General features: G+C 40.9%; 2 protein-coding genes across 9 annotated transcripts in view; both read right to left on the reverse strand.

Annotated features, from left to right (window-relative positions):
- VPS39 (VPS39 subunit of HOPS complex) overlaps positions 1 to 5,631 on the reverse strand; it is a 41,272-nt gene extending 35,641 nt beyond the window's left edge. For both annotated transcript variants that reach the window (XM_004380659.3, XM_004380658.3), the window contains exon 1: positions 5,405 to 5,631. In XM_004380659.3, coding sequence (XP_004380716.1) covers positions 5,405 to 5,477 — 73 coding nt within the window. In that variant the 5' untranslated portion in view covers positions 5,478 to 5,631. The remainder of the gene's footprint in view (positions 1 to 5,404) is intronic.
- A 1,123-nt stretch (positions 5,632 to 6,754) lies between these two features.
- Positions 6,755 to 17,985, reverse strand: part of TMEM87A (transmembrane protein 87A) — a 52,956-nt gene continuing 41,725 nt past the window's right edge. For 2 of the 7 annotated variants that reach the window (XM_023735160.1, XM_012556744.2), the window contains exons 16-20: positions 15,680 to 15,753; positions 14,854 to 14,915; positions 14,111 to 14,163; positions 11,859 to 11,889; positions 6,755 to 9,247 (exon numbers count right to left, since the gene is read on the reverse strand). In XM_023735160.1, coding sequence (XP_023590928.1) covers positions 9,206 to 9,247; positions 11,859 to 11,889; positions 14,111 to 14,163; positions 14,854 to 14,915; positions 15,680 to 15,753 — 262 coding nt within the window. In that variant the 3' untranslated portion in view covers positions 6,755 to 9,205. Of the gene's footprint in view, positions 9,248 to 11,858; positions 11,890 to 14,110; positions 14,167 to 14,853; positions 14,916 to 15,679; positions 15,754 to 17,985 lie in introns of those variants that run through there. The other 5 variants (XR_002824752.1, XR_002824751.1, XM_012556743.2 and 2 more) reach the window with 4 other exon arrangements.

Raw genomic sequence — 17,985 nt, forward strand, 5'->3', positions numbered from 1 at the left:
ATAGCACTATACTGAGCACTTGGCAATATTCAAGTTGATTTTTTAGGATAGCCAATGATATTTCAGAAATAAATAAAGTAGAAATCTTTAAAAAATTCACTTATAATATACATAAAAATCTATACAAGTTGTTTGCCAAAACACAAGGCAAGCATAAAGTTCACCATCTTCCCCATCCTTCCCTCTCCACTACCCTCAAAACTTCTCAAAAGTTTCTGCTGTTCTTTACCTCGTGTAACAGCCCCAGCTTCCTCCCAGGTCTGCCAAGGTCTATCAGTTTTACCTTGGGCTCTTCATGGTCCCCCGCGGCAGCCTCCTGACCGGCCTCTCTGCATTCTTCCGCTTCTGCTGTCTGTTACGTTAGAGCACAGCTCTGACACCGTCACACTGGGGTTTACAAGGCCCTCATGAGGCTGCCCTACCCAAAAATGAAGCCAAACTCCTAAGCATGACATTCCATTTTTTACCAATATTTATTTGCCAACAGTTGTCTCTTATCAATGTCTACTGTACTGGTCATAAAAGGGAATCAGATAGATTCGATCCACTGAAACTTAAAAAAATTTTTTTTAATTGAAAATTTATTTGACCTTTCTCAAGCTGTCATTTGGAGGTGCTGAGGAAAAATATATTTATCATATATGCAAATTATTTGTAATTATTTCTTTTAAAGAGTAAAAGCACCACACACGTACTCATCTTCAAACTAATCCTCAAACTTCTAAGGAAAAACAGCGTGTCATCCAGATGTTCTAATGGCAAAGAGCCCTGAAGAGGTGTGATTTGGTTAGAGAAGTCAGTGGAGGCTCACGTGGCCAGAGGTCCTGACCCGGGTTGGGCCCTCCATTCTCTATGACTTGTATTTGGTGACAGAAGTCAGTGGAGGCTCAGGTGGCCAGAGGTTCTGACCCGGGTTGGGCCCTCCACTCTCTATGACATGTATTTGGTGACAGAAGTCAGTGGAGGCTCAGGTGGCCAGAGGTCCTGACGCGGGTTGGGCTCTCCATTCTCTATGACATGTATTTGGTGACAGAAGTCAGTGGAGGCTCAGGTGGCCAGAGGTCCTGACCCGGGTTGGGCCCTCCATTCTCTATGACATGTATTTGGTGACAGAAGTCAGTGGAGGCTCAGGTGGCCAGAGGTCCTGACCTGGGTTGGGCCCTCCATTCTCTGTGACATGTCATCATGGAACATAGCCATGCACACACAACACAGAGAGGGACAAGCCCGCACAGCAGGTACAGCACAGACAGTCCCTTCTTGGAGCCAATACTGCATATCTGAACGTGAAACACACTACCCATATGGGTAACACACATAAACAAACTAGTGAGCCCTAGAAAATTCCTGGCAGCCTAATGCTGAGCTACAAGGTTGGACTTGATCCCTCCTGGGAAGTAAGGCTGGGCCTTCTTGCTTATAATTACCCTAATGAAGCCATTCAACCGCACAACACCCTCACGTAATAACCAAATACATTCCTGGCCCCATGCAGGCCACTGCAGCAATACACAGATGAATACGGTACTGGTCACTTCCCTTCTTGGCATCGTATGGCATAGACAATGTTTCTCAAAGTACAAACTCCTGATTAGCTGCATCAGGGTCACTTGGATTGATTAAAAACACAAATTCCTGAGCCCTGCTCCCAAAGATTCTGACTCACAGACTCGGGGGTGGTGTCCTGAGATGTACATTTTTACTTTTAAATTTGTTTTTTAATATATGAAACATTTATGTAGTTCCAAAGCTAAAACTATGAGAAGTCTTAGCTTCCCTGCTTGTTACTCCACCCTGTTACTTCCCTTCTGCTACAGGGAATCATTTTAGTAATGCTGGTTTATCCTTCCTTTTTTTTTTTAAAAATGTAAGTAAATATGTGTGTATACTCACATACAGAACACACACACACACACACACACACACACACACACACACACACAAATCTGCATTTTTTACAGGCTCTGATGTACACTGAAGTATGGAAAACAGATTCTGAAATCAGATATGATTTACTAGATATGTGACCTTAGAAAGATTATCTAAATTCTCTAAGCTTCAGGTTCTTCCTCTATAAGATGGCATTGTTATTATTTCATTAAAGCCCTTAGCACAAGGCCAAATACAGACTGGTACTCAATAAATCAAAGCTATTACTATTAGCATCATCTTTACTCATTAATTAATTAAAATACATTTAACGAATACCCATTATGCGTCAAGAACTATTCTAAGCACTGCAGATACAGTAATGTACAAAACAAAGTTCATTCTCTGAAAGAACTCATATTCCAATGTGCAGTGAGAGAGACAATAAATAAATACATAAAATAACACTAGGTGGTGATCATGGTAAGAAAGATAAGGCTGGGTAAGGGAACAGAGCACTGGTGGATATGGCACCCTCTTTTACACAGGGTAGTCAGGGAGGTCTCACTGATTTGGGTGACACTTTAGCAGAAACTGAATGAAATGAGGAATGAGCCATGTGGTATCTACAGCAAAAGAGTTCCAGGCAGAGGATACAGCAAGTGAAAAGGCCCTGAGGTATGTATGTGTTTTGTGTGTTCGTGGAACAACAGGAAGACTGTGTGACTAGCACCAGAAGGAGCAAAGAGTACAAGCCTAGAAGATAAAGCGAGGGAAGTAACGAGGGGCCTGAGCGTGCCAGGTGTTGTCAACCACGGTAAGGTCTTTACAACGTTATTCTAGTTGTGATGTGAACCCACTGGAGGATTTTGAGCAGAGAAGAGATGTGAGCAGATTTAGGTTTCCAAAAGATCATTCTGTCTCTGTGTAGACGCAAACCGAAGATGGCACAAAGGCAAACGCAGCAGCAGAACATACCACTATGATAATCCAGCGGAGAGATGACAGCGCCCTCGTCAAGAGCAGTAATAGTGGAGACTGAGGGAACAGACTGGATTCTAGACTTATTCTGGATGTGGAGTGGACAGGATTTGCTGATGAACTGGATGTGGCGTACAAGAGGGTGAAAGAAGCCAAGAATGATTCCAAGGCGTCTGGCCTGAGCCAAACGGGTAAACAGAAAAGCCATTCACTGAGATGTGGGATACTGCAGGAGAGACAGGTTTTGGGGGAGTGGAACCAAGAATTTTGTTTTGGCCATGCTATTTGACATTCAAACAAAGATGCTGAAAAGGCAGCTGAATAAACAAGTCCAGTGGACACATCATCAGTGTCCACCTCATCCCCATTTCCCAGATGAGTTACGGTGTCTCTAAGATACCGTCCAGCTCAAATATTGTCCAGCCCTGCATGATCTGGCTCCTGAAGGTTCCTGGATGAACTTTCCATAAAAGGAGTGATGACTAGAAAAAGAAATATTTAGACAAGAATAAAAGAGAATAGAAATATTTACTGCTGCTAAAGACTGAAAATAAAGTAGCTCTAAGGTTGTTGTTGTTGGGAGCTGCTGAGTCTATTCTGACTTACAGTGACCCCATGTGACAGAGTAGCCCCAGAGGGCTTTCTTGGCTGTAATCTTTACAAAAGCAGATCACCAGGTCTTTCTCTCACAGAGCTGCTGGGTGGGTTCAAACCACCAACCTTTTCAGTTAGCAGCCAAGCGCTTAACCACTGCACCACCAGGACTCTGAGGCAGGAGGCAGTAAATGATCTCTTGTAGCCCAATACCTCCCACAGCATCCTAGGAGGCAAAGGGCATTTCTCCTCTTTGGTGCAGGATCAAAAGAGGCCAAATGCTGGCATTTCAAAACTGTGTGCCTGAAAAGCAGGGGTACAGGGAGTCTTTACTGTGATAAAGTAGAATCGGTGAAAGAGCCTCAGAGATACCTGTCCTAATGGTCCCACAGGGTATCAGAGTCAATGCATGGAGTAATGCAGCAATCTTCAGGAAGGATTTCCTATATACATCAGGATTCTGACAAGCTAAATCAGGTGTCTTAAGCAGCTACATCAATCCTTTTTAGAAGCATATGCCCTCGGCCCTGTGCTCCCATAATAGGCTATATCCAGGATCATTTATCTTGAATCATAATCTGTTCATATGTCTATGTCCCCCACCGTGTGTTCTAGGAGCACAGGCACTGTTTTTTATTCATCCTTGTATCCTGATCCTGCAGAGAGATTGGCCCACAAAAGGACCCGACACATATTTGATGAAGAAACAGGGAAATGAATCCTCTGTGCAATGTGTCAGGTCTTTATTATTATTATTATTTCTTTTTCTCCATTATTTATTTTTAAATTTTACTGAGAGCATTTAATGACAGGAAATGGAGATTTTCTTGAGATGTCTGGATTCAATAGGAGTCTCTCCTTAACACAAAACACTAGGACATCTTGCTGTGGCTGTCTCATTTTAAAGAGGTCCAAGACTGCTAAAGGCAGGAGAGCCAGCATTAACATGAAGATCTGTGGTGTAAGAGCCCCACCGAACAGGCCATGAAAAATTCCACAAGGGTGACTGGGTGGCACTGTCAACAGATCATGAAGATGATGCCAGCCACCTTCAAGACTCCACCAGGCCCATCGTGGTTCCTTGCTCAGTATAAGATCCCAGAGGTTCTGAGCCTCCTTTTTAGGGTCCTTGATTTCTAGGACCTGGACATGAACAGGAAAAACTGAAATTATTTCTGCTTGGTCTTTGGTGGCTGTTATTCGACACAAACACTCAAAGAGCACATTGTTCATACCTGAGACAAGGCTGGGACCCCTGAAACATTCATCTGTATTCCAGAGCACACACAGATGCCTGATCCTGCTTTCTGCATTGGCCAATTCCAAAGGGATTATGTAAGCTTTTAGTGGTTAGGTCTCATGACAGTCTGGAATTATGTTCTTCTACCTACAGTTAGGCAACTTGGGCACTCTGGACATAAGCAATCAACCACTTGGCTAGTTAAGAGTTTAGAGTAACAACGTGAATTACCTACAGAAGCCAGAAGTGAACAATAAGCGGTCACTAAGGAAAAAAAAAATAGAGCATTTGGTGTTAACTTGCTCAGTGAACAAAAAAGCCAGTGTTGTGTTTTACCTAGAAAACAACACAATCATGTGGACAAATCAAAGCCCCTGGCAGGCTGAGAACTTCCCAGTGCACTGTCCCTCCAAACTGGGAATCGAAATGGATCAAAGCTGAGTACAACTAATAAAGAAAGCTCAATCTCCAACTCTGCACGAAGCGCGGGTGAAAAGTCCGCTAAAATGCCTGGAACACTGGAGATTTCCCAAGCACCCCACCGCCCTCGCTGTCCACAGCTGGTGGTCACATCGCTGCCCTCCCTCATCACAGGCCCTCTAGGACAGCGTCCGACCGAAGCCCACACAGCCAGACGCCTGTCCACTTCCCCAGCCTTCGCGAAAGGTCTGGGCCGCTGCGGTGCTGACCCCGCCTCGGTCTCGTGGCCCCTCCGCTCACCCCAGGCAGCAAGACAGTCGATCTGCAGAGGCAGCTTTTCGAGGATCGGCACCGGCTCGAAGGCGTCGTGCATGGCGGCGAGAAGAGAGTCTGCGCCGCCGCCGTCTCCGAAGGGGCCGAGCCAGAACCAGACCCCGCTTAAAGCAGACCGGGATCCGGTCAGGGACCCCTCAACTACAGGCCCATCGGCAACAGAGGTAGCATCAACCCCAGACTTCCGGCTGGGTAGGCCCGCCCTTTCCGCCACCGAAGTCCCGCCCTTTCCGGCCTGCCGCGCAGTGTATCCTCAAGGACTGGACAGGTGGTGGCTTCTGTCTTCGCCCCAGAAAGAGTTTTTCCGTCTTGAGGCCGAGTAGCCATAGGGTTAACAAGGAAGGAAAATGATCTTAATCTTAGAACTGCCTTAGGCAGCATAGGGTGGCGGTTTAAGAATTCATCCTTTGGCGTCAGTCAGACCTGGGAGGAGATCTGCCATTTAGAAAGCTAGCCATGACTTTAAGGAAATTTCATCTCTCGAGGCTGTTTCCTAGCCTGCAGAATGAAAGTGGTCTAAGTACCTACGATTTAGCAACGCCTGACACACTTTAAGCACTCAATAAATGGTACGTTGCCATTGCGTGGATTCTGACTCATAGCGACCCTATAGGACCGAGTAGAGCGGTCCCAAAGGGAGTCTAAAGAGCGGATGGTGGATTCAACTGCGACCTTTGGGTTAGCAGCCGAGCGCTTAACCACTCTGCCACAGTAAATGGTAGTTAGCATTGCCATTATTATCCTGTTCTAGGGCAGCATCGGATCACCTGGGAACTTGGAAATGCAGTCTCAGGCCTCACTCCAGCCCTACTGAATCAGAAACTTGGGAGTTGGGGTCCAGCAATCTGCTTTAATAAGCCCCCAAGGCGAGTCCATGCACTCTAAAGCTTGAGAACCACTGTTCTGGCCAGTTTCTCAATTGCTGCACTATTGATATTTAGAGCAGGATACTTTTTTTTGTCGTGGAGGGCTGTTCTGTGCACTGTGGGATGTTAGCAGCATCCCTGGCCTCTCCCCATCAGATGCCAGTGGCACCCTCCCGGGAGATATTGCCACATGTCCTCTAGGGGAGCAAAATCAGCCCTGGGTGAGAATCGCCGCTCCAGGCAGATGCTTCTCAAACTTTAAAGGGCATACAAATCACCTGGTGATCTCAGTTAAAACCAAACCACACCCACTGCTGGGGAGTCAAATCGGACTCATAGCGACCCTATAGGACAGAGCAGAACTGCCCCATAGGGTTTCCAAGGCTGCCAATCTTTACTGGAGCAGACTGCCACGTTTTTCTCCCCGCAGAGTGGCAGGTGGATTCAAACCACCGACCTCTGGTTAGCAGCCGAGCACTTTAACCACTGTGCCACCAGGGCTCCTTCTTGTTTAAAAAAGCAGATACTAATTCAGTAGGTCCAGAGTAAGGCCCTCAATTGAGCATTTCTAAAGAGCGCTCAGGTGCTGCTGATGCTACCAGTCCTTTGACACACTTTGAGTAGCAAGAGTCTAGGCGGCAAGAGCTGATGCAGCAATTTGTGGAATCAGTAAAATAAACTTTTAAAATTTCTGATCCCATTCCCACCAGTTCAGCTCTCTCAAGCTGTGTCTTACCACCTCATACTCCTTTTAGGAAGGTAAGAGACCTTCCTCCTATTAGTCCTGCACTGTCTGAGGTTACCTTAGTATTCCTCTGGAGACTTAACAAAAACAAGGACTAAATTTAATCTGCAAGAATAAGCTGTATCTGGCAGCCCACTCCCAAGAAAACATCAGGTATATCCTTTACCAAATCCTGTTTCTGAAAATCAAATGACATGCTATTTTTAAGTAGTCAGAAACACAAACACTGCTAAGCAACTCTTGTGTTATGGCTAATTTTCACCATATAAACTGATCACTTTCTTGAAAATTTAGAATTACCAGCTGCTGTGCTGGAAGGCCTATTTTTAGTTCCAGCCCAAGGGCCAAGACGAAAATAAACAATGTAAACTCTAAGGTAACAGCTCAATTTTTTTTTTTTAAACTAAAAATTCCTTCTGAACCTGCCCTGCCCCAAGAAATGACACACCATATCCAATCCCAGTAACACAGGAAGCTTCAAGACAGCAGAAAGAATTATCAGGCCTCAGCCTATAGAATTTATACTATACACTCTTGCTTAACACAGGATTGGTTTTTTTTCCTAGTCTCAACTCAGCATCTAACTATCCTTAAAAAATATTTGAACCATCTATACTGCTGCATTATAACTATTACTCTTCTTCCGAGTTTTAGTATTCAAGAACAGAAGCACAGGTGACAATGACAACCCATGCTAATGGGTTGACATGAAACAGTCATTTCTTCATACTGTTCGTCCTTAGAAATACTATGTAAGGGTTTTGTTTTTTAATCACTACAGTGAAGAGCTACAGAGAAATGCTACATAATGTTCACACTATTATGGTCACTGGGTTGTACAGAATACAGAACTACCTAGAATAAAAGCTATGGAAGAAAAATTTCCTCAAGGCAGAGTCTGGGAGGAAAAAAAGGTTTAAGAGAATAAAGTCTGAAAAAAAAATGAGAACAACATTAATTTTGTTAAAATTTTTTATATTAAAAAGTGGCACAAACTTTTTAAGTAGAACAAAAATCTTGGGAAGGCAAAACTGGAGAAACTGTTAAAACAGAAATATAATGCTTCAAATGAATCCCATCACCTCGTGATGCCTCTTATACACAGTCTCTAAACCAACACCAGGTACAAAAACAGTCGATCCTAAAGAATGAGCAGCATCCAGGGCCTCCACGCCACGTCATGCAGGAATAACTTTAAATTAAGCCAGAGGGACCTGTTTCCTTTGTAACAAGCTCTCCTTAACGAAGCATTACAGTTCCTCTCGCTGGGGCTCATTCACAAGCACTTAGATGCAGTGCCTCTCTATACGGAGTGCAACACCCAGTGAACGGCATGAAGGCAAGCAAAGCATTGCCTACAACGCCATGCCGCCACCCTGGGAGGCTTACAAAACAGTAGTTAAAAGTTCCAGAGTGTGTACCACATTGCCAGCAATGGGATGTGTCACAATAGCAGATGTCAAAGGAGTTAAGCTAATATTTCTAAGTTACATCTGAAATAGAAAAATCTTTAATATACACCATTTGTAAACAAATTGCACTTGATTTTGCTTTTTTAAATGATCTGAATCACACTGTAAGTTTCTCTTTTTTTTTGTTGCTGTTCTTTTAATCATTAATAGAACAGTGGCTCCTTAACTCAGAGGGGCTCTTTGTTCTCAAAACTATCTCTGCAAGAAGTAACCTCGGCTTCCCAGGAAACTGAAAGATAACAATTTCCCCCATCACCTATGTAACTCCCTAAATAAATAAAAATCACAGGCAGTTGTTCCTGGAGATTACATATTATGACCTTGATGTCACAGTCCTTTAGAGGATGTTAAACTTTTTAGTTTGACAGATTAAACAACGGAAACATTATAGGAGGTTCAGGAACAACACACATAAGTTGCATACACATCCATGTCAGGGTGTGGGAAGGGAAGGGTATCGATGTGGGAAATTAGAAACGTGTAGATTTTTCTCATCCTATGAACTTCTTTTCAGTAAGATCCTCCTTGTTCTGACATCTCTCGCCAGCTCCGATGCAGCAAGATCAGGGAACAGATCAGGAAGTCGTTGCCTCCTTCAACCCCACACAGCAGTGCTAGAAGACTGACACAGAAGCTGATCTCTTCCCTGATACTAGCCATCTTCAACTGTAATTCTTCCTATTCTTTATTCCATTTTGGACCTTTCAAAGTGTGTAATCATTCGTTCCTAAGGGGAAAAAAAATCTTTAATTAATTTAAAATGAGCTACATTCCAAATATCTTCTACACAGACTATTCACACACATTTGTCACAAGTACTTATTTATGTTAATTAAATATTTAGAGCGATGGTTCCTAACCACCTATAAAGATTTTGGAACATACAAATGTACAAGCCCCACCGAAGACAGACTGAATCCAAATCTCTAGACTTCTGAACAGCAAACCACAAATCAAAGGAAATTATACACTTTAGTCAATTAAAATGATTAAATATTTAATTAAGATTAAGCTTTAATAAAAGTGTGTATCTCCTCTGATTCAGGAATTTAACTTGAAGTAATACTCAAGGATATGGGCAAAGATTTAGCCACAATCATGTCCACTGCAACACTCAGCATTACAGCAAAATATGACAAAGAACTAAATGTCCAAAAATACGGGTATATATAAACAAACTATGGTATATCCTTACACTGAAATAATATATACTCATTAAAATGTCATTTGATTATAAAACACTATTTACAATATCCAAATTCAATTAAGAAAGTTATATGTACTCCTTTCTTGTAAATTTTTTTACCTTAGAGTATTTTTTCATTTTTACTTTGCTTCATTTGTTAAGTACCTAACACAAATTTATCCCAAACTCAGACTGAACTGTAAATCCCTTTTCAGTATGATCAATCCCATCAGATAACCTATGCTTTTCATTTTTTTTCCCCCTTAAATTATCCTTGCCTGTCTCTTGTGTTGGATCCCTTATTTCCTGTATCCTATGTCATTCTCTTTCTCAGCTGATTTCCTCATTTTTCTGTAGAACATTTTCCACTACTTTCCTGACAAAGCATGCACAGGATACAAATTATTTTACTTCTTGCATTTCTGAAAACATCTTTATTTTACCCTTATATTGACAGTTTAGCTGGATATATAATTCTAGGTTCAAAAGCATTGTTTATCTTCTGGTTTCCAAAATTGCTGTAGGAGAGTCTCATGACATTTTGATTCCTGCTCCTTTATGTAACTTGTTTCTCTTGTAAGTCATTTAAGTTCTTCTTCAGTTTAAAAAAAAAAAAAGCCTTGATATTTATTAGGTATTATTGCAAAGTCTTGCATAGTATTTTCAAGAAAATACGAACAGATGGGTGAAGCTGATGCCACCAGAAGTACTACAGTAAACCTGTATTCTCATGTAAGATACAATCAGGTTTCCCATATACAGCCCTCTCTCTTTGAAATATAGTGTGGCTGGAGACCTAAAGCCAAAGGAACGCCTTGAGGCAAACAATTAGCAGAGAAAGACCCCAAGAGGGAGTACTATAGATATATCAGTGCAAGATGATCTAGGAAATGTAGAACACACCACAGAAAGCAAAGTGTTATGCTGATAGGTTTAAATTTGAATGATAGAGCTTTTAATTATTTCAATGAAACAGCTAAGGAATCTGACACTGTATGCTGCTTCACACAGCAGGTCAACAGGAAATGAACAAACCATTTTTACAGCAGCCTATCCAACACAGAGAATTAGAATCAGGCAAGATGCTCCCAAAAGGCTTTCTGAAATCAAGAGGTCCTGGAATAACCTAATATTCAAAACATATCTAAAATTAGTTCCCATGAACCCAGACTGCAATTCTTACAGAAGACTTCATTTGAAGCCTTCTAGATAAAGTGTATGGAGGTATACTAAAAGATTAAAAGTCATACTGGACCAGTAGAGACTAGATGAAGCCCAGAGATTATCGCCCCAGGAGACCCTTTAAATTTGGAGATCAAATTACTCCAAGAGGTCACCTTTCAGCTAAATGACAGATTGGCCCAAAAAATAAGTATCACCCGTGAGTACTGTGCTTCTCTAAATAATCATCTAAATGAAACCAAATGGTAAACATTCACCCTAGACCAAAGATGAAAAGGTTAAGTGGGGATGTGGAAGCTAGATTAATGGAAACACAACCACCACAATGGAAATGAGAATGCTGATATATGTCACTGAACAACATGTACAGAAACGAAAACCTAATTTGCTGTATAAACTTTCACCAAAAACACAATAAAATATTTTTTTAAAGTTAATAAATATTCTGGAATTAAAAAAAAAGATCAAAAGTCAGTAAAAACATTAAAGTACTAATTATAATCCTAATTATTTGAAGCAGGTAGTAATACAGATAACATTAAATAGTAAATAATTTTAAATAATTTATACTTCGTGTTGGTCTACTATATTCCTTTCAACACTTTTCCTTATTATTTTTGCCTAGATTAGATTAAATTTGAATTTTTTAAAGATAAAGGAACTACACAGAGGCAGAATATGGTATTGCTACCAAATTTAAACACAGACATTCTCAAGTATGACCATATAACTCTGAAAAAGAAAAGCAGGACACGTACAGACAGATAATACCGAAAGTCTTCTTGAATATTTGAGTTCTAGTATTAGTATTTCCACTCTTATCCTTTTTCAGTTTTTTCAACTATACCGACTATAGTTCTTTGGAGCCATTACTGAGTCAAATAAGTAGAATCTCCTTAACCAGAGGACTCATAATTTCCTACTAAGTCAACAGATCCACAGAATTTATGCCTATGATTTGATTACTGACCTCATCTGAATCCAGAAGGGCCGGAAGTGCTCTGAAAAGAAAAAAAACAAAAACGCCAAATTGAACAGTGTAAAATGGTTGAAAAAGGACAGTGAAATAAAGAATATCATTTAAAGCGTTTCTGTAATGATCTAAGATTTTCATCTTATCAATGCCCCTTTCAGGGAAAAAAAAAAGGCAAATACCAAAAACAAGAATCAGAATTACTGAAATTGTACAGAAAAGACAAACATGTTCTACGTTTTAATAGGACTAATGTTTTATTAAAATTATAGCCCTGAAAAGAACTAAAAAATTTCATATGGTTTCTTGCTACAACATATCAGACAAGGGTCTAATCTCTAAAATCTATAGAATACTTCAACACCTCAATAACAGAAAGACAAATAATCCAACTAAAAAATGGGCAAAGGATATGAACAGACACTTCACCAAAGACGACATTCAGGCAGCTAACAGACCCACGAGGAAATGCTCGCTGCAATCATTAGCCATTAGAGAAATGCAAATCAAAACTACAATGAGATACAATCTCATCCCGAAGTCAATGGCACTAATCAAAAAAGTAGAAAATAACAAATGCTGGAGAGGTTGCAGGGAGATTGGAACTCTTATGCACTGCTGGTGGGAATGTAAAATTGTATAACCACTATGGAAAACGATATGGTGGCTCCTAGGGAAATAAGAGCCGTCACACAAATAGACACATGCACACCCATGTTCACTGCAGCATTATTCACAGTAGCAAAAAGATGGGAACAACCTAAGCGTCCATCAACAGATGATGGATAAACAAATTATGGTGCATACACACAATGGAGTACTACATAAGCAACGATAACAATGATGAATTAGAGAAACATCTCACAACATGGACGAATACAGACGGCATTATGCTGAGTGAAATAAGTCAATCACAAAAGGACAAATACTGTATGGGGAACTATTTTAAAAACTCAAGAAAAGGTTTACACACAGAAAGAAACAATCTTTGATGGTAACAAGGGAGGGGAAGGGTGGGGAGGGGAAATGACTAACTAGATAGTAGACAAGTGTTAACTTTGGTGAAGGGAAAGACAATATACATTATAGGAGAAGTCAGCACAACCTGACCAAGGCAAAGCTTCCTAGACACTGGGGCTGAGGTGTGGGAACCATGGTCTCAGGGGACATCTAGATCAATTGGCATAACGTAGTTCATAATGAAAATGTTCTACATCCTACTTTGGCAAGTAGCGTCTAGGGTCTTAAAAGCTTGCAAGCAGCCATCTAAAATACGTCTATTGGTCCTATCACATTTGGAGCAAAGAATGAAGAAAACCAAAGGCACAAGGAAGATATCAGTCTAAACAATGAATGGACTACATGAATCACAGCCTCCACCAGCCTGAGCCCAGAAGAACTAGATGGTGCCCAGCTACCACCGACTACTCTGACAGGGATCACAACAGAAGATCCTAGACATGGCAGGACAAAAATGTAGAATAAAATTCAAATTCACAAAAAAGACCAGACTTACTGGTCTGACAGAGACTGGAGGAACTCCTGAGACTATGGCGTCCAGACACCCTGCTAACTCAGAACTGAAGGCAGTCCTGAAGTCCACCTTTCAGCCAAAGATTAAAACAAACAACAGCACACATGAAGAACATGCCTCTTAGTTCAATCAAATGGGCAACACCTGCTCAAAAGCAAAGACGAGAAGGCAGGAAGAGACAGGAAGCCTGAACGAACGGACACAGGGAACCTGGGGTATAAAGGGAAAGGGGAGAGTGCTGACACAATGAGAGGATTGCAAGCAAGGAACCTGGGGTATAAAGGGAAAAGGAAGCGTGCTGACACAATGCAAGGACTGCAAGCAGGGAACCTGGGGTATAAAGGGAAAGGGAAGCGTGCTGACACAATGCAAGGATTGCAAGCAGTGTCACAAAACCATGTGTATATAAATGACTGAATGAGAAACTAATTTGTGCTATAAACTGTCACCTAAAACACAATTTTAAAAAAAAATTCAAAAGGATTATTCCATTGATTTCAGGAAGACAGCTAAATATTTATAAGTGAAAATTTCATCCGAACCAATAATCTCAATTACTTTTGTCTATATATCACTCCTAGTCTTTTATTTACTTCTCCTCTAAAGTTAATTATAAGCATTCTCATTAGTATACTCTTCAGTGAATTCATCTAAAATAATAAAAGTAGTACTGACTATGAAGTAGGATTCTCGTGGTAATGATTCAACAACTTACACATCTGTCACGGAAGAAGGAACATTCTCTTCTACCCACTTCAAATCATCTTCCTGCTGGGAACATACAAGTACCAGTTGTTACTAAAATGCACCAAATAACACTTCTCAAGTAAGGACTTAGAGGTTTCAAAATCTTTAAATTTAATCTTATCACTCTGAAGCAGTACATTCACATAGCAAATGAAGCGGCTGACAGAAATGTCAAATAATTTAAATTTAAAAACCCATATAACAGAAATATAAAATGACATCCTACATCTTTAAATGCTCTCTTCTCAATAATCTACGCTTAAGGGTTTGCTTCATGCAGGCTTTGCTCCCTAAAGCTGAGAGAAATTCTAAAGCCCTCGATGGACACTGGATGCACGCACACACTGGATGCACGCAGCTCTTAACAAAGTGCTACCTGAAAACCTCTCTGTCGTTACTACAAAGCAGACTTGAGGTGATCACGGTGGCTAGAACTTCACTGACGAAAACTACTAAACAGAACCATCAGATTGCTCTGGTACTTTGTCAGCACCAGCAGAAAACCATCTACATAAAGATTATAAGGTCTTAGAACCTGTTGCTGTCTGTTTTTAAAAATATAAATGTAACATATATTAAAATGAATTCTAAAACCAGCCTAATTATAAACATATACACAAAAATCATTAAGAGCTATATGTAACTGTTGAGCCCACCCAGCCCTAGGAACAGGCAAAGACCAAAGAGGGAAGGAAGAGAACCCATACTTACTGCTTTATTCACTTTACTATTCCCATTTGGCTCTTGTTTGGTACTTCTCATTTTCATTCCTTCTACAGAAGAAAAAAAAAGTAGACTGGTTAACTACATCAACAGGCTAGGAAAGACTGCAAAAAATGGATTCAGAATTTTAAGCTCTTTTTGACACTGAATTGTACAACAGATGTCTCCCCATCTTTGAATTTCTGTTGGGAAGCTCAAAGCCAAATTTTTGACTCAACTCTAGCAAATAAAAGGGACCTTGGTTGGTTGTTGTTGTTGTGAGCTGCCTTAGAGTGGGCCCCCAACTCATGGCAACCCTATGCACAGCTGGATCAAACCACTGTCACCCACAGGGTTTTCATGGGCTGACTTCTGGAAGTAGACTGCCAGACTTTTCTTCCTAGTCTGTCTTAATCTGCAAGCTCTGCTGAAACCTATTCAGCATCACAGCAACACACAGGCCTCCACTGACAGACAGGTGGTGGCTGTGCCTGAGGTGCATCAGCTGGGAATCCAACCCCCATCTCCTCAATGCAAGGTGTGAATTCTACCACTGAAACCATCAGTGCCCCCTAAATAGGGCCTTTAGTGCACATTGATTTACTGAATTTACCCTGGCTTCATCTTAAGACTCATACCCTCATTTTTAATTCACTCTAACTTCACCAAATACCAAACTGAGGAACAATTCGGTCATAAAATAATAAACAATGAACCTGTAACCAAGTAGCCTGAATTTGATCTTGAATTTGATACTGTTATACTTCCTTTACTCTATTTCTAAAAACCAGAAAAGAATATTTAAAGTCAAAACAGAGGTGAGTTTTATCACTACCAAAGCTTTCTTTCAGCATCGGTTCCTTCTGTTCATCCTCCTCCTCTTCCTCCGACAGTGGTGAAAAGGCAAACCTGACCGAACAAAAGAAAAAAATTCGTAAATTACAAAAACGGTTCCAGCCTTTGGATTTTACAGGACTAAATACTGAAACTGCAATTATAGTCATTCATAAAATCAGCTTAATGAATGATGAAATAATTCTCCCCCTTCAGAAAACTCTCAACTGCCTAATTAGCAAGGGAGAAGCAGCACAGTATCATCACATTCATGACTTCAGGCTCTGCCAGACTACCTGTGACCTTACACAAGTGACTTCTCTCTCTGTCCCGGTTTCCTCATCTGTAAATGGGGAGAATGAAACAACACTACTCCTAATGTGTTTTATGAAAATTAAATCATTACAAATAAAGTGCTTAGAAAAATACCTGACACATAGTAAACATTCAATAAACATTCATTTATAAGGATATGTATCACACAGAGATAAGTAAATTCTCATGTCATTTAAAATCTCAGTTTCCAGCGGAGAGCTAAGAAGATGAAGGCCTATCTGGTATGTCTCAGATGCCTTTCTTTCTCAAATTCCAAGAGATTCAGCAAACAGCTACCAGGGGGTTTTAAAAAAAAAAGCAGGTACCAGACAAGTAACACCCAGAATACTTTAGCTCTGACCTCACTGTACTTTCCATTTTATAGGTGCCTGCTATTTTCATTCTATCTTGTTTTTAAGTCTCCCCTTCTGGTGGCACAGAGGTTACGTGCTACAGCTGCTAACCAAATGCTGGCAGCTCGAATCCACCAGGCGCTCCTTGGAAACTATGGGGCAGTTTTACTCTGTCCTATAGGGTTCCTATGAGTCGGAATCAACTCGACGGCAACGGGTATGGGTTCCATGGCAAAGGCGCCCTAGTGGCGCAGTGGTTAAGAGCTTGGCTACTAACCAAAAGGTTGGCAGTTCGAATCCACCAGGTGCTCCCTGGAAACCCTATGGGGCAGTTCTACTCCGTCCTATAGGGTTGCTGTGAGTCAGAGATCGACTCAATGGTACCAGGTTTGGTTTTGGTTTGGTTCATGATAAAAACTTCTAATAGGCTAGGAATAGTAGGGAACTTCTGTAACCGGTTAAAGAGTAACTAACAAAAATTCAAGTAAATATAATGATAAAACTTGAGAAGCATTTATTTTGAAGTCAGAATACAATGAGGATGCCCACTCTCACTGCCTCTACTCAATATTGTATTGGAGGACCTAGCCAACATAATACAAGAAACAGAAAGGAGGTAGAAAGATTATTTAGTAAGGAAGGGACAACACTGTCATTACTTTAGACAAAAAGACTGTCTACTGAGAAAATCTACAAATCATCAGAACCAACAAGATAATGCAGGATGGCTGATGGATATAAGATAAACATACAAAAATCAACAGAATTTGTATATATTTGGAAAAGCCATATATAATATTTTAAAAGATTGCATTCCTAGGAGTCACAAAATAAACTAGTAGAAAACATTTATGGTATCATAATGTCAAAATATACTAGAAATTCTTATAAATCAGTAAGAAAATGATCAATAAGCCAATAAAAAGAAAAAAAGCAAAAAGAGCCAAAGATTCACAGAAGACCTAATGGCAATAAACATATAAGAAGACATAAAAAGTAACTCAGGCTATTAAAGTAACACTGAACGTTAATTCTCATCTACCACCATCCACTGCAAAAATTAAATGATGGGAGGTATAAGGGGAAAAGGAGGAGTTTCTCTTGTATCCTATGGGTGCGTACGCAATGTGTTTCATCTTTTTTTGGAATGTAATCTGGTAATACTTTAAAAATTACAAATACACATACCCTTTAATCCAGCAATCTCAAACTCACTCCATTAAACTAATATACTCTCTGGACTCGGGCAGAATGGCTATGGCAGCATGCTTGTCCGTTTTCCCATTCTTGCCTATTCTGTAATATTCTTTGGACTCGGGCAGACATGGCTGTGGCGGCATGCTTGTCTTTTCTCCCATTCTTGCCTATTCTGTAATGGTCTTTGGACTCGGGCAGACACGGCTGTGGCAGCATGCGTGTCCTTTCTCCCATTCTTGCCTATTCTGTAATATTCTTTGGACTCGGGCAGACATGGCTGTGGCAGAATGCTTGTCCGTTTTCCCATTCTTGCCTATTCTGTAATGGTCTTTGGACTCGGGCAGACACGGCTGTGGCAGCATGCTTGTCCTTTCTCCCATTCTTGCCTATTCTGTAATATTCTTTGGACTCGGGCAGACATGGCTGTGGCAGCATGCTTGTC

The sequence above is a fragment of the Trichechus manatus genome, unplaced genomic scaffold, assembly GCF_000243295.1.
Source record: "Trichechus manatus latirostris isolate Lorelei unplaced genomic scaffold, TriManLat1.0 scaffold00076, whole genome shotgun sequence".
Classification (NCBI taxonomy): Eukaryota; Metazoa; Chordata; class Mammalia; order Sirenia; family Trichechidae; genus Trichechus; species Trichechus manatus.